The sequence below is a fragment of the Leucopleurus acutus genome (genome assembly GCF_964270905.1).
Source record: "Leucopleurus acutus genome assembly, chromosome: X".
Lineage (NCBI taxonomy): Eukaryota > Metazoa > Chordata > Mammalia > Artiodactyla > Delphinidae > Leucopleurus > Leucopleurus acutus.
In genome coordinates, this window is record NC_139148.1 from 59,838,280 (window position 1) to 59,859,858 (window position 21,579).

General features: G+C 45.5%; 1 protein-coding gene across 1 annotated transcript; it reads left to right on the forward strand.

Annotated features, from left to right (window-relative positions):
* Positions 1–102: 102 nt before the first annotated feature.
* Positions 103–18,230, forward strand: ARR3 (arrestin 3; the record flags this gene model as incomplete). The annotated part of the gene is made up of 17 exons (XM_082865107.1): positions 103–132; positions 6,237–6,274; positions 6,959–6,989; positions 7,140–7,200; positions 7,397–7,441; positions 12,641–12,840; positions 12,962–13,021; positions 13,180–13,247; positions 13,885–14,020; positions 14,205–14,289; positions 14,543–14,615; positions 15,010–15,147; positions 16,653–16,736; positions 17,002–17,025; positions 17,196–17,248; positions 17,557–17,566; positions 17,945–18,230. 17 exons carry the CDS (start codon positions 103–105, stop codon positions 18,228–18,230), a joined length of 1,422 nt encoding a protein of 473 aa, XP_082721233.1.
* Positions 18,231–21,579: the final 3,349 nt, after the last annotated feature.

Genomic DNA, 21,579 nt, shown 5'->3' on the forward strand with positions numbered 1-21,579 from the left:
CACATTTTAGAAAGATCCCTGGCTAGCTCTATGTTGAGAATAGACTACAGGGCTAGGGACACAGGAGGAAGATCAGATCAGAGGCCATTGCCAATAGAGATGATGGCGGCTTGGGCCAGGCCGGTGAAGGTGGTGAGAAGTGGCAGATTCTGGCTAGCTTTTGAAAGTAGAGACAACAATATTTACTGATAAGGGGTATAAGAGAAAGAGAGGAGTCACGAATGACTCCAAGATTTCTGGCCTGAGCAACTGGAAGAATGGACTTACACCATTGACAAAGATGGGGAAGGCTGTGAGAGGAGTAGGTGTGGGGAAACATGAGGAGCTCATTTTTCCACCTGCCAATTTCAAGATGCCTATTACGCATGTAAGAGGAGGTGGTGGGGAGGTGATTCACTCCTCCTCAAGGATGCTAGCCCACATGCTTCCGTTACAGACTCCACCCCCTCCTACATACCACCCTTCATCTCTCTCTATCACCCCAGGAGACCCTGGTCTGAATACAGCCGAGACAGTACGGACACCAAGCCTAGATGTTTGAGAGCCTAGTGCTAGGGAACATGGAATTGTCAGGAGCTCTGGGCCTAAGGCTCCTGGGGCTAACTAAGTCTCCGTGATTATGGAAGTCTTAGGCACAGGAAGCAAGCTCTGGGCCTGGAGGACTCTGAGGGTAAGGTGGGTAGTGCTCTTGGGGAGGGGGAGCAGGCTGCAGTAGAATCCACTCTGAAGGGAGCTGGGAAACAATGGGGACTCTGAAGTGATCTTCAGATCCTGAGAATGTTGCCCAGCTGGATCCCGGGAGTGAGGGGAGGAGGCAGGGCTGTAGGGGAGGCTCTAGAATCTGGAATCTAGATCTCTTGGAAGAACCAGAAACCTAGATGGGGGAAACCTGGAGATCCTTGCCCAGTGAGGGTGTGGTGGATAGAAGGTAGGCGTGGAGAAAGCACTCATAGCCTGAATCCTGGACAGCTGATCACTGTGATTTTTGCACAAAAGGCTCAGGTGTTTGGAGCCAGCCAGACCTGAATTCAAACCCTTGTTCTTCCACGTATTAGTTGTGTCACCCTGGATACCTCTTCATGACTGAATTTCCTCATGAGTGAAATGGGGTCAATAATACCAACCTTTTAGGGTTTTCTGAATACTGAATTGGTTAATAGATGTGAAAACACTTTGTAAACCGTAAAATGCTGCTAATCTGTAAAGTACTTTGTATTATTTACTTTGCTCCCAGGGGTGAAGCTGGCCTCTTCAGAGGAGGACAAGTGTGATCTGAAGCTTGGCATACACCCAAGGGGACATTCCAGTGTCCACTAAACTAGAGAAGCCCCAGGAGGAGCCAGCTTCCTGCTCCTATTGCTTCAAGCTGGTTTAGCTCTGCCAGGTTTCTGCCAGTCCCTGGACGCAGCTGCAGCTGCCAACGCTGCCACCACTGCCGCCCAGTGGCTACTTCAGGAAAAGACCTCTCCCAACATTCCCCAACCAGAAGCTAGCTTCCGCTGACGTCACCTGGGCCAAAAGGAATGCATGCCTTCTGAAAGGCTGCAGACCAGACCCCTCTCTCCTGTGAAACTCTTCCTCACTTTCATTTCTGTGACTTTACTCTGATTCTCCTATTCCTCTGGATGTTCCTTCTGACCCCTTCCCTGGCTCCTTTTTGTCCTCCTTCCTCCAAATGTGACCCTTCCGCAACACTTACTTCCAGATCTCTTCTCTCCTCTCCTCCTTCTCCATTCCTCCACTGTTTCTTTCTCTCTCCTTCTCTCCCTCTCTCTCTCCATCCACTCTCATGATTTAACTTACAAGTTATGAATAATTATAATGACCAATGAGATTCCAGCATACAAATCTCCCTCCAATCAAAATTTCTCTTCAATTGCCTAGGTTTTCTTTATGAAGTGAAAAGACGAGGTCGCCTGCTGAAAGTAAGGTGCAGTGTGGAGTGGAATAGGACAATCCTCACAGGCTTGATGGAAAGGAGCAGTAACCTGAAATCCTTGACAATCCAAATTTACTAATAAAATCCTGGGAGAGTGACTGGTTCCATATAATTGTACCCAAGTTAGTGTTGTCCAGGTGTCTTTTCTATAGCGTTCCCTTTTAGTCTTTCTAAATGTCTGTTCTTTATCTCCAACAAGGCTGTTAACAACTTTAGACTAGAGACCAGTACCACTGTGTCCGGTACCTAGGACAGCAGGGGAAGTCTCTGCTTCTACCATTTGATTTGTCTGCCTCCTCTCCATCCTCCCGCACTGAGCCAGTACCGTTGTGCAGATCCCACTTAACTCTGCTGGTATGCTGTCAGCTGCAATAACAGAAAATGCCAACTCAGTTGACTTTAAAATAAGGAAATGTATTATCTAGCATCTAAGTCCAGGAGCGGGGAGCTTTAGAGTTGATTAATTCAACAGTTCAACGATGTCATTCAAAAAATCCTGATTCTTTCCATCTTTCTGATCAGCACCCCTCAGCCTGCTGCTCAGCAACTCTCATGGTCACAAGGTGGCTGTTGCATTTTAGGCATTGCATCCAAACATGGAAATACCACTGACAAAAGGAGAGGAAGGCCTCTCTTCCTGTGTGTTTATTTTTATCACTCAGGAAACCTTTCCCAGAATCTCCCTAGCATGCTTCCCCCCATGTCTCAGTGGCCTGAGTTTCATCATGCCTATAACTAAACCAACCACCGGCAAAAAGGATGAAATGACCATGACTGGCTGAGAGGAGCAGAGAGCCAGGCGGAGGAGGGTGGGGTACATAAAAAAGTGGGGATTCTGCCCACAAGAAGGAAGGGAGAGATGCCTATTGAGTTGATAAACAATCCTGTCTGCTAGGATCCCTTATGGAATAACCAGCCCTTCCTCACTCAGCTATCCGGTCATCACTTCCAAACTGGAAGGACTGTCTGGGAATATCACTGGGGTGTGCAGAGTGAGGGTGGGTAAGGACCTGAAGATACCTCTCCCATCAATCTATCACAGGGGCCAGACACTTCACCTTTAGAGATGCACTCCTTTGCCTTCTTACTCTTGCCTCCTCATAAAATGCAAATACTCTTGATCAAAATAAAACTATGATGTCTCTCTTTGGGAGACTACTAACTAGGAAGGGACACAAGGGAATTTTCTGGGGAGCTAGAAATGTCCTATATCTTGATCTGGGTGGTGGTTACATGCCAAAATCAAGGTATGAGCAGGGCTATGCCTGAACTGTGACAGCCACTCGGCAACCATGAGGGACTATAGGGAAGAATCTGTGTCCTTGCCTTTTCCAGTTTCTAGAGCTGCATTCCTCCATCTTCAAAGCCCAGACATAGCATCTGGCTGCAGTCCTCATATTGCCTTCTGTCTCTGCAGTTAAATCTCCCTCTATATCCCTCTGCTTCCCTCTTATAAACAGACTAGTGATTACATTTAGGGCCCGCCCGGATGATCCAAAATAGTCTTCCCCTCTCAAGATCCTAAATTTAATCACATCTGCAAAGTCCTGTTTTGCCATATAAGGTAACATTTATTGGTTCCAGGGATTAGGACCTGATATCCTTGGGGACGCATTATTCAGCCTTCCACAGTAGGTAAAAATTCATCAAGCTGTGCAATTAAAATTTGTGCATTTTACTTTTGCTAAATTATACCTCCGGCAAGAAATGAACATACTCCAGGAAAAGAGAGAATGATTTAAGTTCAATCATAATAATGAATTAAAGGCCTATGAGATCTACTTCCTGTTGAGAGTACCATGGGCCTGAGTTGAAAGAGGGGCTAAGCTTCAAGTGTGGGTCTGAAGACAAAAATGGGTTGAAGGCTAGTCCAAAAGTACATTCATTCTGACTTTTCACCTTCTCCATAGACACCAACCTTCTCCGCAGAGTCTGGGCTTCTAGCTGTAGCTGAAAATCCCTGAGAAGGAGAGAGTTACAATGACTAAAAGCCAAGGCCCTGGGGTGCATACTAACAAGGAATGGCAAAGGCTAACTCGGTTATTTGGGCAAAGAGATTATAGGACAGCTAGCTCTCCAGCGCCCACAGTGGGGGGTGGGAGATAGGGAAGGCCCAGCCCCCTGAGCCACGGACATAGTCACCCTCTGAGGAATGGACACGCTGTCGAGGAGGGTTGAGGGCTCCCTCCTCAACCTAAAGCGCAGCCGGCACTATGATACTAAAGATAGATAGCTGGAACTATGGTGAGGTGAGGTGGTGTAGGGTCCTGTATCCCCAGAGCTTGGATATCCTGTCTCTACATCCCCCATGTTCATGAAGCCTGGGCCTGGGCCCTATGGGAAGGACATCCAAGAAAGGAAGATTACTTTTGTTGCTACCATTGTGGGGAGTTCTGGCAGCTGCAGGACAGAAATATCTCTAATTCCATGAGTGGTCATATGAGGCGAGGGAAGCTGCTTAGAGCCTATAGCGTGGACTTAGTTTTAGGGATTGGAGAGAGTCAAGGGCTGGGGGGCAGGAAAGGTTTACTTCAGGTGGGGGTGATATAGATGTCAATTGCTTTTTCCATCCACAGGCAACATCCTGCCCAGAGAAACTGCCCCTGGGCCAAGAATCCTTTGTTACCTTCCTCTCCAACAAGAAAAGAAGTTCAAGGCTCACAGACATGTGCACACAGCTCAACACACTCAGCCTCCCCTGCCCTACCCGACCCGCATGTACGGGAGATTGACTCCTGCTGTGCACATAAGCTGGGATAATCGGGTCTCTAAACATCACTTCAAGAGTCCCAAGTCCTAAGGAGTGGGGGGCTGGGGAAGGGGTGCTCTTTCCCATACCCTTGGCTTTTGTGTGGCCTGTAATAGTTGATCAAGAGATATAGAAAGACTGGAATGTGACACAAGGCTCTCCTTTCAGAATCACAAAGGCCTATGCTTTGAGCCCTCCTATTTCTATCTCTCACATTGCTTTTCTTTTAATGTCCCAGAGTCCCCTTTGATCCCGGTCCTCAGGTTCAAGGCCTCACAAGGCCAAAACCTTGTAGTTCCCTTTCTCAAGCTCCCCTGACTTTAACACCATCAGATTCAACCCCTGACTCCGGCCCTGTCCCAGCAGCAAGAGCCTGCTAATCTTTTAGCCACTAATCTTTTAGCCACTAATCTGCTTTCCAAACTCTTGGCACCTGAGCTATTTATAAAGCAGTATTTCATGCCCCCCCAGAACCCTATTCTTCTCCCCTGACCCCCACCAATCTAAAAACTCAGAGGACCTTGGGTATAAGAGGTTGGGGAGGCGAGCATAGTGACCAGAGCTGGAGACGGATGTGAGCTTCATCTTCCTCCCCAGGTAAGAGTCCAAAGTCCTCTATTTCCAGCCCATACTAGGCCCCATATCCCCTGCCCTTAGCACCCCCATCAATATATCAAGAAGCACTTGAAGGGCACCTTTCCTGACACAGCTGACAGGCACTCAGGCTGAGAGACCCTGGGAGAGACCTCTGGAAGCTCCCCTAAGTTCACCCCTCAAGCCAGATCTAATACACATCAAAGAAAAGCATTAGAGAGACGTCTTCCTCTCTCTAAGTATCCCTACTCCAAGGCTTAGCACCTGGGGACATGGATGGAGATAAGGGTGGGAAAATCTGGGGAGGGTGATAAGAGCGATGAATAGGTTCAAGGAAGGCTTTCAACCCCCATACAGGTTTCTGCCACCAACAACCACGAGCATTAGGGTACCAACCTTTCCTCTCCCGCAAATTTCTCCTTTCTTAGCTGAGTGTTAAGGCCACCGTGAAGTGAACTCAGGATCAGAATCCATTGCAGGAGCAAAGCCAGAGTCTGGGTTTTGTTCATTCATTCATTCATTCATTCGTGTATCTAACAAACATGTCTTGGTGCCTACCGTGTGCTAGGTGATGTTCAGACTCATCCAGTCCAATTCTCCCTATACTTTCGTGGATGGAGGCCTTTCTCCAGACAAATTTCTTCTCTCAAAAGGCTCTCAAGAGTGCCCCAGCTATTTCAAAGAGCCTCTCTCTTTCTGGAGAAAAGACAGTATGGTTAGTCAACAATTCATAAAAACTAGGGAAGGTTTTTTCCAATGTCCAGGATAGTTGAGATTATGGCTGAATAAGTAACCTTGGCACGAGGGAGAATAGGAAGCGTGGATGGTGGTGAGGTGTGTATCTAAGAAGAAAAGGTTTCATCCCACTAGGTGTGTCTGGATGGTATACCAGAGCCAGGTAAGGAGAATAGGGACCAAATGATTGAGCCTTCCCCCTTCTTTCCCTTTTGCCAGAAAAGGCTCAACATCAACGCCATGGCCAACATATCCAGGTAAGTAAGAACTCCTAATTCTCTGAATCTGTGACTTGTCACTTACCCAAACCCAAGTACTTGCCTTTGGGGTGAAGGGGTTTGCAACCTCTCCCCAACTTGTGTCTTGGACTCTATCCCAACTGCCTCCACCTTTGTGTCATTTCGCTCTCCCCGGGCCTCTTCTTTTTTTCTTTTCCAGCTCCTCCCTAATCCCACCAGTAAGATTTATTTATTATTTATTTATTTTTGGCTGCGTTGGGTCTTAGTTGCGGCACGTGGAATCTTGGTTGCGGCGCGCGGACTTCTCTCTAGTTGTGGCGTGTGGGTTTTCTCTTCTCCAGTTGTGGAGTGCAAGCTCCAGGGCACATGGGCTCTGTAGTTGTGGCGCACGGGGTCCAGAGTGCATGGGCTCTGTAGCTTGTGGCAGTCGGACTCTCTTGTTGAGGCCCGAGAGCTCAGTAGTTGTGGCACACAGGCTTAGTTGCCCCAAGGCATGTGGGATCCTAGTTCCCTCACCAGGGATCGAACCTGCGTCCCCTGCATTGTAAGGCGGATTCTTTACCACTGGACCTCCAGAGAAGTCCCTGGGCCTCTTCTTCTAATCCTAGAAATATTTCCTTTTCTCCCCCACTTCCTTTCTCTTCTTCTCCCCTTCCCTTCTCTTCCAATCCCCCTCCCTATCCTCTGATTTTCTCCTCATAGGGTGTTTAAGAAGACCTGCTCCAATGGCAAGGTGAGAGAACCTGGCCCAGCTGGGCAAATAAGAGGGCAAAAGGGATAGGTGGGTACGTCCTTCAAGGTCTCAGGGGTTTGGGTTGGGGGCTTCAGGGGAATCTTTTCAAAGATGATTATGATAATAACATGGGAGGTTGTTCCACAACAGCTCTCCATCTACCTGGGGAAACGGGACTTCGTGGACCATGTGGACATGGTGGAACCCATTGGTCAGTGAGTCCAAAAAGGGAAAGAGCCCGGGGAGAAGGGAATGAGGGTGAGGGAGTAAAAGAAAGCCAAGAAAGGACCATGCAGAAGAGGAGGCCAATTAAAGAGAAAAATGGGAGGAACCATTCAGGGGTCAACTTCTGTTTCATAGTCTGAGGACCTTTCCTGACCAGAGGGCCATCTCTCCCCTCTCCACAGATGGTGTAGTCCTGGTTGACCCTGATTACTTAAAAGGTCGGAAGAGTAAGTAAAAATCCTTGTTGGTCTGTGTATGTGCCAGGAACCCCAACCTAAAATGTCACACATGCCAGGCAAGTAACCTGAATGAGTGGAGTGGACGTGTGGACCAGAGGGGTATAAGAAAATATAAAAGTAGTGGGAACTGTGAATGTCTTGTCTGGTGGAGGCTAACCACTGAGAATTTCAGCCCAGTGTGGCCAGATTTTCCAATTGTTAAAGAGGAACTGGAAATGAAGCTCAGAATACAACCTTGAGAGGCCCAAAGTCTGAAAAGATTCTAGTGCCCCTTCCCCAAATGATATTCAAAATAGATATATTTCTAAACATAAATGAAATTTTGTTTTTCAAGATCACACAAAATTTACATGTGTGCTGAAATTAAGTCTTTTTCTAAAATTTCTGATTTTCTCCATTACTGTTGGTGGTGCCTCTGCTTAGGCTGCCCATGGAAAGATCCAGTACACCAGAAATCCATATTTTAATGCAAATTTCCTGATTTTCAAATGTTGGCAACTAATTAAAAGATTTTTAAAGGCCTGGATAAATCAAAAAACTTTATTTTTCCATAGGCTGGAAAAGGAAAAAGGAAAAAGGAAAAGGAAAAGGAAATACCTTCAGCCTGCCACTTTGCATTTGCTTTTTCCTTTAATCGTATATGTCTTTTCATATCTCCTTTGTGTAGGGAAACCCATTTTTTCCATTAAGAAAATCCCAAACAAAGAAACAAACAAAACAATAACTGCAGCAAGTAACAGCAAGCGACGTTGCTCTGGCCACAGGATTATACATCCAGATCACACTGAAATATTGTTTTGCCACTTTTTTTTCCTTTTAATTCTTACGCTGTGATCCAATTAGACTGAAAATTGGGTTTGATTTGAAAAAGGCTCAGAATAAATTGATGAATACTAGTTCAGATGTAACCTTTAGATACCGTGGAATAAACCAGACTTAGTGGCTCAGATTAAACAGTGCAGATAAGCAGTCCACCCAGTTTTAAATAGCAGAGGAACTTTGGGGTATGGCCAGTAAATTAACCAACTTATTTAAGACTCTCAATTACTCTGTAGTTCTAAAACCTAAATCATTTTTTCACAGTCCTACAAAGTCTTCAGAATAACCTACAGAAAGAAATCTTTAGTTGAATAAATGCATGTCAATCCAGGAATAAGATGTGTTTTTTCCTTTAATTCTAATCTTCTTCATGTCCCTTAGTAGTTTTATATTATTATTCATTTAAGTTGTATATATTTAAGTTTATTCCTTAGCTACTGTATATGTTTTGTTACTTTTATGAAGATAATCTTATTTGCATCATATTTTCAAATATGCTTTTTTTCCCTTTTGAGGTGCATTTGTTGATGTGAAATATGCTTACGCTACACCCTGAATGAAAAAGGCTGGTTGTAGGGCAATATATGTGGTTGTGCGAATGAAGTGCGGTTTAACAAAAATTGATGTGGGATCTCTCTGTATTATTTCTTACAACTGCATGTGATGATCTCAAAATAAAATGTTTCATTTAAAAAAGGCAATGAGAGAGAAGTCAATAGCTAAGGTGGCCTTATGTTTAATTATAGAAACAAAGTTGGGAAGCAAATGCAACAGAAACTAACAGCAGTTATCTCTGGAATATGATGTATGATGGCAGGGCTTTGATTCTCTTTGCGTTTTCTGATTGCCACACAATTAATATGTATTGTTTATATAATAAACACAAATATAAATTAATAACTTTAGAATAGATGTTGAATTAAAAAAAAATAAAAACAAGCTATTTCCTAACACACTAAAAAAAGGATGATTCTAAACTGCCAGAGAGCCAATAAGGTCTTGGGGGTGGGGTGATGCCCTCCCCACATGCCACAGCGGGATGTGACAGAACAATTCATCTGATTAACACCTTTACCTCAGGGGCTATTAGATACCCTTCTGCCTGGTCTCACCTGATCTTTTTCTGTCTTATTTCTCATCTCTTTCATTTCCTCCCTTCCATTGCTTCCTTCCAGCCACCTCTTTTCCTCTTTTTCTCATCTTCTCTGTTTTTTCCTTTCCTTTGACCCCTCTTTCTTTTTCCTTTTCTTTCTCTCTCCCTTTCCCACTTTTATTGGCATAATTGGGAACCAAGGTGAATTTAATTTGTTGTATCTTTTGAAAATTGTTAAGTTTGTCTTCATTGTAGAAATATTAGAAAGTACAGATGAAGGAGAAAAAGACTGTAATCCTCTCACCCAGAGATAATCACTAATATTTCACTTCATATTTTCTGAGCAAAAATATCTATATTTTTATTAAAAATACTATATTATAAATAACATTTTCTAATCTTTTTTACCTATGCAATATGTAAAAATCTATAAAGTTTTAAGTTGCCTAGTAGTATATTGTATGGGTGTACCATAATATATTTAGCCAACTTCAATCGTTGGACATTTTTTGCTATGATAAACAACCCCATAAAGTACATGCTTGTATGTATTTCTTTTCATACTTGTCCAATTATTTCTTTAGACTAAATGCCTAGAAAAGGAATGAATGACCAAAGGGCAGTCACACATTTTTAAAGGTTTCTATTGCCAAATTGCCCTTTAAAATGGTTGTACCAATTAACTCTCCCTCCTGCAGGGTATGAAGTTGCCCATTGCCCCAGTCATTATAAACACTACCATTATCATTACTTTCAGTCTTTGTTGTATCTTTTGAATATAGATTCATTTTCTTTGCTTGCTCGTAATTTTAAAAGCAGATAATCTGGCTGTTTGTTGTTTTGATCTCTTAAAAACACAAAAATGACTTGCTTTCTACTAGTGTGTGGCTCTTGGTAGTTTTCTTTTCTTTGGGTCAGGGCTCCTGATTAAAAGTAAGATTCCCCACCCCTGTTCTAAATCTTTCCTTCCCTCAGTCTCTGTCACTGTCTTTGGACAGCTATCTTTCTGTACCCCATCCCACACCACTAGTGCATTCAAGTGACTTTCTATTTGCCCCTAATCTGAGGTACTAGCTGCAATGTATAAGTTCATTTATAACTGTTCCACTTTTCTAATATTCCCATGGTCGTCACCATCATCATCCACATCTAATTTAAATTTCCAAAGGGATTTCTCATACATCAACTCCTTACAACCATCCTATGAGTTAAGTTGGGCACATACGAGACTGGGCTTTGGAGTCAGGCCTGAGTTGAAATCCTGGGTTGTCACTTAGCTGCTCTGAGCTCATTTTCTCTACCTGTAAAGTGGAGGTAATAATACTTCAGAGGATTATTGTGAGGTCCAAATAACATATGTAGAGCTCTCAGTGCAGTCCTATTATTGACAGGTGAAATAATTGAGGCTCAGACAACTCGAGGGACTTATGCAAGTCATATTCAAGCCCAAGTATTCTGACCCTAGAGAATTATGTAATGAATACCCTGTACTCACCACCTAGCTTTAAAAAGAATCACAGAATCAAACTGAAGTCTCCTGTGTATCCTTCCCTAATCCCATACTCCTTCCTCCCTCCCTCCTTTTCTTCCTGCCTCCACCGCAGATAATTACTATCCTGAATTTGATGTTTATTACTCCCATGATGTTTCTATACTTCTACTCTATATTTATATATCAGTGAGTGACTTTGGTACTGTTCTACATGCTTTTCAACTTTACGTACATGGTATCAGATTGTGCATATCATCGTGCAGCTAGCATTTTTTACTCAATAGTTTTTGAGACTTAACCATGTTAATACATGGAGTTTAGTTCATTTATTTTAACCTCAGTTTAGTATTCCATGATATGAATATACCACAACTGTTTACCCATTCTCCCATTGATAGGTATTTAAATCATTTCCAATCTTATGCTATGACAAACGTTGACGCAATGAACATTCTCATAGGTATCTCCTTATAGACATGAGCAAGACTTTCTCTAAATTCATCTTAGATCATAAGATATGAGAAGATTCAGCTTTACTGGATAGTGCCCAACAGTTTTCCAAAGTGGTTGTACTGATTTGTTAGCAATTTTTTTTCTGCATTCCCTTGACCAACTACAAATCTCTAGGTCCTTGAATTTTCTATTGTATCAGTCTTAACATCTTACTGGTTTCCTCATTAATTGAATTGCCCTCTGTAAAAAAATAAATAAATAAACCTAGGGACTCTGACAGAAAAAAAAAGTGGTTGTACTAATGTATATTCCCACCACAGTGTGTAATGAACCCCATTGCTCCACATCTGGAGCACTGCTCAACACATAGTGCTGTCAGACTTTAAAGTTTTTGACAATATGATGGCTGTGAAGTGTTATCACATTGTGGGTTTTTAAAAATTATTTATTTATTTATTTGGCTGTGCTGGGTCTTAGTTGCGGCATGCAGGATCTTCGTTGTGGCATGCGGGATTTTTTTTTAGTTGCAGCATGCAGGATCTTTTAGTTGCGGCATGTGAACTCTGTTTTTTTTTGTTTGTTTGTTTGTTTTTCCCGGTATGCGGGCCTCTCACTGTTGTGGCCTCTCCCGTTGTGGAGCACAGGCTCCGGACGTGCAGGCTCAGCGGCCATGGCTCACGGGCCCAGCCGCTCTGCGGCGTGTGGGATCTTCCCGGACCGGGGCATGAACCCGTGTCCCCTGTATCGGCAGGCGGACTCTCAACCACTGCGCCACCAGGGAAGCCCCATGTGAACTCTTAGTTGTGGCATGTGGGATCTAGTTCCCTGACCAGGAATCGAACCCAGGTCCCCTGCATTGGGAGCACAGAGCCTTAACCACGGGACCACCAGGGAAGTCCTCTCACTGTGGTTTTAATTTGTACTTATCTGATTATCATTAGACTGGACATGTTTTCATACCTTATTGGCCATTCTGTTTTGCTCTTCTGTGCAGAGTCTATTCATAAACTTTGCACACTTTTATATTGGGCTGTTTTCATTTTTATTACTGATTTGTGGGAGTTCTTTATGTATTATGAACACTAAACTTTTGTTTGTTATATGTGTTGCAAGTATTTCCTCTCAGGCTTTTGCTTGTTTCATTATTTATAAAGACACTTAATGTAAAGAACTTTTAAATTTTACTATAGTCAAATGTATTGATCCTTTTCCTTATGGCCATACTGTTTTGATCATATTACATTGTCTCTCCATGTCTTCCTCTGAGCTATTTAAGATCTCCTTTCCCCCTCAGGTCTGACAGGTCACTCTCTTCCTCCTTTGCCTGCAGTGTTTGTCATGTTGACGTGTGCCTTTCGCTATGGCCATGATGACTTGGATGTGATTGGTCTGACGTTCCGCAAAGATCTGTATGTACAGGTCCAGCAAGTGGTCCCAGCTGAGCACAGCAGCCCCCAGGGGCCCCTCACAGTCCTGCAGGAGCGACTGCTGCACAAGCTGGGGGACAATGCCTACCCTTTTACCCTGCAGGTACTGACCCCAAGTCCCGGGCAAGGCTTCCAGGGAAGATTAAGAAAGGAAGCTAAAGAAGGAGAACAGAGGAAAGGGGTCCCTGTTTCTTCTGTTTGCTGACCTCCTTCTGATCTTTTAGATGGTTGTCAACCTGCCCTGTTCGGTGACACTGCAGCCAGGTCCTGATGATACAGGGAAGGTGAGGTCTGGGTTCTGAAAAAGAGGGACAGGGAGATAAATGGACAAGACTAGAGAAAGGGACAGTTAAGGGACGGGATCAGACATTTCCTTATAAACCCATGAGGAAGGGAGGGGTAGTGTCAGAAATGAGTTCTTCTTGCTCCTGCCCCTTTGCAGGCCTGTGGTGTTGACTTTGAAGTGAAGAGTTTCTGTGCTGAAAACCTGGAGGAGAAAGTCTCTAAGAGGTATTTCTTTGGTCCTCTCCAAAATCCCTGCCTCCGGCCTGTGCCACAAAACAGATCTTGCTCTCAGGACAGAAACAGCCCTACTTCTAACCTCTGTAGCACTGTCACCACCAACTCAGATGCCCAGTTCTGATTTCCCTCTGACTTCTCTTCTTTGCTCTAGGGCAAGGGTCAGCAAACTTTCCCGTAAAAGGCCAAAAAAGAAATATTCAGGCTTTGTGAGCAATGTAGTTTCTGTTGTAACTACTCAGCTGTGCCACTGTAGCATGAGAACAGCCATAGGCAGTACGTAAATGAACGAGCGTGGCTTTATTTATGGACACTGAAATTTGAATTTTACATAATTTCCACATGTCATGAAATATTATTGTGGATTTCTTTTCAACCATTAAAAAATGTAATAACCATTCTTAGTTTGCAGGCCATACAGAAACAGGAAGCAGGCCAGATTTGGCCACTGAGCCATAGTTTGCTGACCTGTGGTCCAGATACCTACCTTGAGAGTCCAGAGGAGTTCTCTGACAGAGGCCTCCCACCACCTCCCCTCCCCAAGCAAGGACTGGGCTGTGGGGTTAGCATGAGAAAGGTCTGTGGGTCCTCAGGAGACATTCTGGCTGTCCCCTTGGCCTCTACTTAGAGACTCTGTGCGGCTGGTGATTCGGAAAATCCAGTTTGCACCCCTGGAGCCAGGCCCTGGCCCCTGGGCCCAGACTGTTCGCCGCTTCCTTCTGTCAGCTCAACCCCTACAACTCCAGGCCTGGATGGACAGGGAGGTTTGTGACCCCCATTTAATGCCCCCTACCTTGCAACCCCTCTGACACCCTTTCTTCATTGATCTCCTACTTGGGAAGACAAGGGTGGAAGCCAGGGTGACAAAAGCACTGAGGAAACAAATTCTAGGTCTTGATCTGGGTGTTCTCCCTCCAGTCTTATAATGGGCCTCTCCTCCTGCTTCAGGTTCACTACCATGGCAAATCCATCACTGTCAACGTTTCCATCAACAACTGCACCAACAAGGTCATCAAAAAGATTAAGATTTCAGGTGAGCCTCTTTTCCTATCCCCCTGCACCTGGTCCCAAATCCAGAGGTCTTTTTCCAGAACTCTGCCCCACTTACCCAGTCTGCATTCATCTAGGCTTTCCCTCCATTGCAGGCTTATCAGAACACGTATCTCTGTTTGTCCATATGCACATCTTAGTATATCGTGAGTAATGTGCCCGTGTACAAGGGCAGCAAGTTGGGGTCTCGAGGATGACTGACTAATTGTAGTCATGTGTTTTTCCCGGCTCTTCAGTTGACCAGATCACAGATGTCATCCTGTATTCACTAGACAAGTACACCAAGACTGTGTTCGTTCAGGAGTTCATGTGAGCTGGCGCTGGGGCCTGGGTCAGAGAGCCAAGGGATAGGGTGGTGGGACGAGGGCTGGGGTCTGGAGGCAGAGGAGGGGGTTGGGGAAAGAAGGAAGTGGAGAAGAGCCCAGGACTGAGGAACATCAAGGTGAGGGTTGATGTGGAAAGAGGGAGGGATTCTCAAGAGAGCTGGAGAGGGGATACCACAAGAGGATCATCAAGTCCTGAGAGAGGGCAGAGGCATAAGTATTTCCCACCAGAGTGAATTGTTCCCACTCTCCACAGTCAGACATGCCAGCTCTCTTGGATACTCCAGTAGTTTCATGGAATCGTGCAAAAAACTCTTGGGAATGAGAATCACTTAGTTGGCAAGCCTAGCTTAAGTTCATCTCTTCTTTTCCTTTGAAAGGGAGACTATAGCTGCTAACTCCACCTTCTCCAAGAGCTTTGCAGTAACCCCACTCCTGGCTGCCAACTGCCAGAAACAGGGCCTGGCACTGGATGGCAAATTCAAGCATGGTGATACTAATCTGGCCTCTAGCACGATGTAAGCTCAAATGTAACTCCCAACCTTCATTTTCTACCCCCAACCCATTCTGTGTGCTATATGTACAGTTATGAGGTTTCACCTTCAATGAAGCCTACCTGTTTTTAAAAATGTCCCTAGGTCAGTGTTCAGAGCTGCCTCCAGGCAAGAGGGCTGACAGTAAGCTAAATAATACCCATGGGACCAATGGCAGGCTTAGGTCATAGGCAACAAGAAAGGAAAAAGTGGAAAGGAAAAATTCCTTACGTTGTATAATATTTCACAGCTCATAAAGGTCTTACGTATGGTACTGTTATCTTCATAAGAATCCCATTAAAGTAGGCTGGATATGTATTCTTATTCTACTTTACACTTAACGACCCTGAGGCTCAGAGAGATGAAGGAACTTGTCCAAGCTTGCGTAGCTAATAAGTGGCAGAGATGGAAAAGATTCTATCACATGTCATCTGGCTCTAACACTGCGATCTCTACAGCAGCTACTCTCTAGTGAAGATAGAAGTTCAATGTAAGACAGATGAGAAATGGAGAGAAAAGAGGACAAAAAGAAGAAAAATATGATAGGAATTGATATAATTCTACCAAATCATTCATTTGGTCCTATGCCTAACACTTGGAGGCCCTAGTGTAAGATGTGTCTCCCACCAAAAGCCATCTGCCACCATCTAACAAGCATTAATTCCCACTGCCTTTCCCTATGCCTTATCAATCATGTTGCTATGGACTATTATTGCTTGAAAGAGCCTGAGAAATCATACAAACAGCATTATTTTACAGATAGAGGATCAGCATCTCAGGGCAATGAAGAGACTTTCCCAAGATCATATAGTTTTCTGTGCCTTATTTTTCAATCAGTGGGTTTTCATTGAACACCTGTTACATGCTTATTCCTATGCTAAGCAATGTGGGAGGATACAAAGACGTTTAAGACAGTCTCTGCCTTCAGCCAATTTACAGCCTAAACGGAGAACAAAGAGGAATTTAAATGCAATCTAACAGTTAAATGTTAGTACGTGTGGTTCAGACTACAAATCCAATAGAAGTTAATAGAAGCCAGCACAGCTGGAGAGGGCTTCCTAAAGGAGACAGAAGGAGCTAGAGCTTGAAGAAGGTGTTGGATCTGGATAGCAACAGAGGAAGAAAAGAGTGTTCCGGGTTGGGAACATAGCCTGTGCAAAGGCTAGAAGGTAGGAATCTGCATGGCACGTTCTGATGATGGAGAGAGCATGGGTCCACTTAGGTTGTATCCCAGGTGTTAGGGAGTTAGGGCAGGAAGGTTAGATTGTTAAGGGTCATGAAAGCCAAGCAGTGTAGTAGTCATATTCAGAGAGGTAGGCTCCTGAGCAGAGGGTGACCTGGTAAAACTGGATCTGAGGAACAGAAGTGTGGTCCCAATGAGTAGGAGATCAGAGCCTGGGAGCCCTGTCAGATGACAAAAGGTGCACTGAATGAATTAACCCCCAGCCCCTCCCCTCCAAACACACAACAATGAATACTACCACCTCCAGTCTTCGACCAGGAATGGACAAGGAACTGCTGGGGATCCTGGTGTCCTACAAAGTCAGAGTCAACCTGATGGTGTCCTGTGGAGGGTGAGTAAGAGTGCAGGGTCTGTCTGGGCAGGGGCTGGGGAGCCACTTCTGTTTTCCTCCCAGTTGGACTGACCCACTCAAGCTATTCCCCACCCCTTCTCCTGGACCAGTTTCCCAAACCTGTGAGCTCCACGAACAAGCCACCTTCCCTTCCAGAAACCCATTCTGTGGTTGAGTTGGCCTTACAATCCTTCATTCCCCTGCAAAATTAGGTTGCTACTAACCATTTCCAGCTGCTAATTTTAGGGTGTCATTCTACCCTCAGCATCCTAGGTGGCCTGACAGCCAGGTAAGACACTGTGGGGAGGGGGAACTGGGGCAAGAAGGGGAGGATGCGATCAGGAGACCAAAGAATGACACAGGAGAATCTAAGGGCATCCCAGGACTGAAAAATTGAGGGAGAGGTTCAGGGAGTGGCCTTGGAGGGAAATCTGTAACTCTACCTTGGGATCCTTGCAGTGATGTTGGCGTGGAGCTGCCCTTGATCCTGATGCATCCAAAGCCATCGAACGGTGAGTGACCAGGTGGGACTCACAGGAACAGTGGTCCCAAGGGTTGGGGACCAAGCAGTTCTGATCTCATGAATCGAGGACTGGCAGTTTGGGTAGAGATTGAATAGCAATAGGTAGGTTGGGTGTCTAGGTTTTCAGGGGAAGTTTTGTGTGTGTGTGTGTGTGTGTGTGTGTGTGTGTGTGTGTGTGTGTATTGTGTATATGGGAGGGAGAGGGTTAAAAAGGGAGAGGAATGAGTAACAGGACATTTCTTCAGGGAACTTATCAGCTTCAATCCATATTTCCTTCCCTCTCCATGCTTGCTACAGAGGCTGCTAGGTAAGAAAATGTGAGGCCTGGAAACCTCGCCCCCCTTTCCCCACTGCCACTCTCCATTTTATGACGATGGAAATGGAAAAAAGCTTCCCTGGAGTGTTGCTTTCAATAGGTGTGCAGTGGAAACATATGGTTTAGCTTTGTGTCATAGTTCAGTGCTTTTCATACGCCCCCCTCTTTCCCTTTTTGCGTCCCCCGCCCTCCACCTCCTGCTCTTCTCCCAATCGTCCTTCCCCCTCATCCCTTCCAGTTTTCTTTTTCCTTCCCCCAGCGCCTCCTCACCCTAACTTCTCCCGTCTTTCATTCTCCCATCCCTTCCCTCCTTCCCACCCTCCATTCTTATTTTCCCTCTGGCCCTCATGGGGGCTTTTGTGTTGGCAGACTGGGGAGGACACAAAGGAAACAAGCCAGTGTGATCCAAGTGGGGCGGGGGCAGCTGAGAGGCGGTGAGGATCGGAGTTGGGAAACAGGGAAGGGATCACTTCTCTGGGATCGGGAAACGGGAGTGGATGTGGAAGACGCTCACACAGCTGTTCCTAACCCTCCATTTCCCTCTGCTGCTTCTGCAAGCTCTGAGGACATAGTCATCGAGGAGTTCGCTCAGCAGCAGCCCGGCAGAGAGGAGAGCCAGGAGGCTTTGGCGGCCGAGGGGGATGAGGGCACCTGAGCGCCTGGCTCGGGTGCCTCTGTGTGGAAGCCCCACTGTAACACTAATAAATCAGCTTGTCCAGATGTGCCCGCTGATCGCTTTGGTATCTCCTCCTCCCGCAGGAGGGTAATGGAACTACCTAGAATAAGCCACCTCCCCACCCGCCACCCCACATCAGTGATTAGATCTCCTGCAGCACGTGCTTTTCCTCTAAACAACCCTGACTTCCCTCTGGCAAGGCCACCTACCCCTGAGTCCTTCAACTTTCCTTCTGAGCCCTGGTCACCTCTGCCCCCACACCCAACTATCCCACTCCCACCTCGGAGCTGCGGGCAGCGCCTGAGCGGACACAGCCCTGAGACCAGCCCTGAGGGCGACGCTGATGGTTGGACAGAGTGCCATGTGGCCCCAGGAAGCAAGTACCACCCACCTGCCAAGCATACAGCACACCACAAGGCCCACAGCCGAGGCACCCAAGCACCAGTCTCTGCGCAAATCCAAACACTGCAATCCTTGGGGGTCAGAGCAGCGGGGGTCTGGGTTGGGCTTTGGGAACAGGAAAGTGTGATGGTATGGAATGGAACGGGGGGTTCTCTGGGGAATCAACTTCCTCCTCGCCTAGGGTGACACTTGACCTACTTATCATCACCCACTTTATGTACAACAGCTTCGAAGGCGCCTGCTGGGTGAGCCCACCGCCAAGGCATCACACAGTACATTTTGCCCCCTTCTTTGGTCAACTTACCCAGGGATTCTTCTCCTCAAAGTTATCTATTGTAAGCGTTGAAAAGCTGAGCCAGGACACTTTTCAAGAGCTATTCTCCACTTCCGGGTCTAACACTGCCTGGTATTGGGGGTAGAGGAGGGGTTTGCAGGAGACCTTTGGAATTGACTTTCTAAGATCATGTACTTGGAGGACTGAATAGTGAGTGTTCACTCTCATGCCACTAATCCGGTACCACCCCACATTACCTGTGGATAAAGGAGAAATAAAATGTGAAACCTCCCCCAACTACCAAATCCTGTGCTCTTTCTTATTCTGTCTGCCCTCATCTAATCTCCAGCTGTAACAAAGTCCAAGTAGCCTTGAATCCTTAAATCTGCTGCTCTGTAGGGTCTTCCTTAATCAGAATAGTGTATTGAGATCGGACCTGTCCTAGGATGGTAGGCACTTGGTTTGTGGCCATAGCAGCCACTTTTCAGGAACCCAATTTCCTTGACTCTTTTTATGCCTTTATTAAGTTCTAGCCTTTAAAAAGCTAGTTTCTTTTCTATCTTTCTCCACCTTCTTTCTAAACATTTGTTTTATGCAGGTTCAGCTGCAGCTATGGAATGCAGCTGGCCAGGAGAACTTTTGCAGCCTAATTCTAGCAACATTCATGATTCAACTATTGCTGTGGTTGTCTATGACATCACAAGTGGGAGTTATGCCATGTTTTACTTGAAAAGGGGATTGAGGGAAGCAATAGAGAGGTTGGTAAGACTAGCAGAGAGGGTTAAAAAATACAAGCATTAGAGCATAAAAAAAAAAGACTAGGAGAAAGACAGGTATGTTATTTTCTCCAAATCTCTACTAAATGTTTCAACTCTCTGCAACACATTGTCCTGTAGACATCAACTTTTTCAAGGAAACAGATAAGTGGGTAGAAGATGTATGGGCAGAGTATATCATCATCATGTTGGTGGGTAACAAGATTGATCTGAACAACAAAAGGAAAGGTATAACTGCAACTGCTTCTGGCATACCTGGAGCTCAATCCCAATGGGGAGGGTCTACTGTGCTCTATTTACTTGGGAGGAGTTACCTGTGTCAGGGATCAGAAAGGTCATGGGTTCAGGGCTTCGAGGGCTCCTGGTCCTAGGGATGCATCTTTACGCCTCAGAAGGATCTATCCCTATCCACTAACTCTGGGTCAGAAGGGGGTCTTACCACTATCTGGTCCCTTGTATCATTTCTCATTTGTCCAGACAAGTCTCTACCGAGGAGGCAGAAGAAAAATCCAGAGACCTCAATGTGATGTTTATTGAGAACAGTGCCAAATTCACCACTGCTTATTCTTTTGGATAACCTTGGCTTGTCCTATCGTGGGGGTGGGGGTAAGGTTCATCTCCCCATCATGCAGTGCAAAGGCCTGGAATCATATCTCTAAACCTGAACTTTTCTCTTTCTTTTGCACACACACACACACACACACACACACACACACACACACACACAGGGCTATTCCATAGCATGGCTTCTGCCCTCACTTCCAGAGGTAATTCCTCTCCACTGAAGGAAGACGAGAGTATCCTTTCTCCCAGCTTTGCTGGGGTAGGGAGGGTACAAGCAGAGAAGGCAAACTTCCTTTGCTGAGTTGATGGCCAGGCCAATTTTTCTGCCTGACTGATACTGAAGGGAAAATGGGACTAACTTCAGCCCAAAGCAGCTCCCTGGTTTGCCTTTAGGTGAAAGGGATCATAAGATAAAAATTCCTTTTCTGTATGTCCTAGAAGATGCCCCTGGGAGTTGAGATTTGACCCTAGCCACTTTATTACCTTCCTTCCTTACCACACACTTCAGTGCTGAAATCCAACTGGAACCCTCCAATGAGTCAGGCATCAAAAACCATTGTTCCTGTTGATAGCTTAGGTTATCTCTCTGCCTAACATGATCAACTTACTGCATTTGGGCTTCCCAGTACCAGTCCTTCTCCCCCAACCTCATGTTTATGGTTTAAATACTTGGCCACTTACTAAGCTCTTGTTCAATTCCTAGGCTTAGGAGTTAAAACGGAACCCCTGAAAATGCTATCACTTTCTCTTGACCACTTCTCACAGTTACAGGGTGGAAAGTTCTGACAGAGTCCAGAAATTCCACCTGGCCGTCTCTGACTGCTAAAACACATCTATAGGGGATGCAGTTCTACAGCAGCTGGGATACCTCAAAGATTGATACAGTTCCTTCTCCACTGTTTTCTTATCTCACCCTCAATAAATGACTGGTCCTTTCACCTCAGCCTCTTATTGTTTGCACCTTGTCCATGCTCTGCCTACACCTCCACAATGCAGTTGCATCATGCTGGTGCCCCAACACAGAACCATTCTAAATACCTCAAAGAACCAATTTAGGGCAGGATTTTTGCCTCTTAGGCCCATGGCACCTGGCTGGGACTTTTTACCCTGTTTACCACACTTCTTTGATGAGTTGTTTTAAAACCTTTTAACCACAGACAGTTGGGAGAGTCTTGGACCTCAACATTCAGTAGACTCAGCCAATATGCCTTTGTGCAAGTATCTCAGCCTCTAGCTTCTTACTCAGATGGCCACTGGGGGGCAGCAGAGCAAACAGGAGCATAAATTCTATATGGGGTGATTTCCCAGGAAA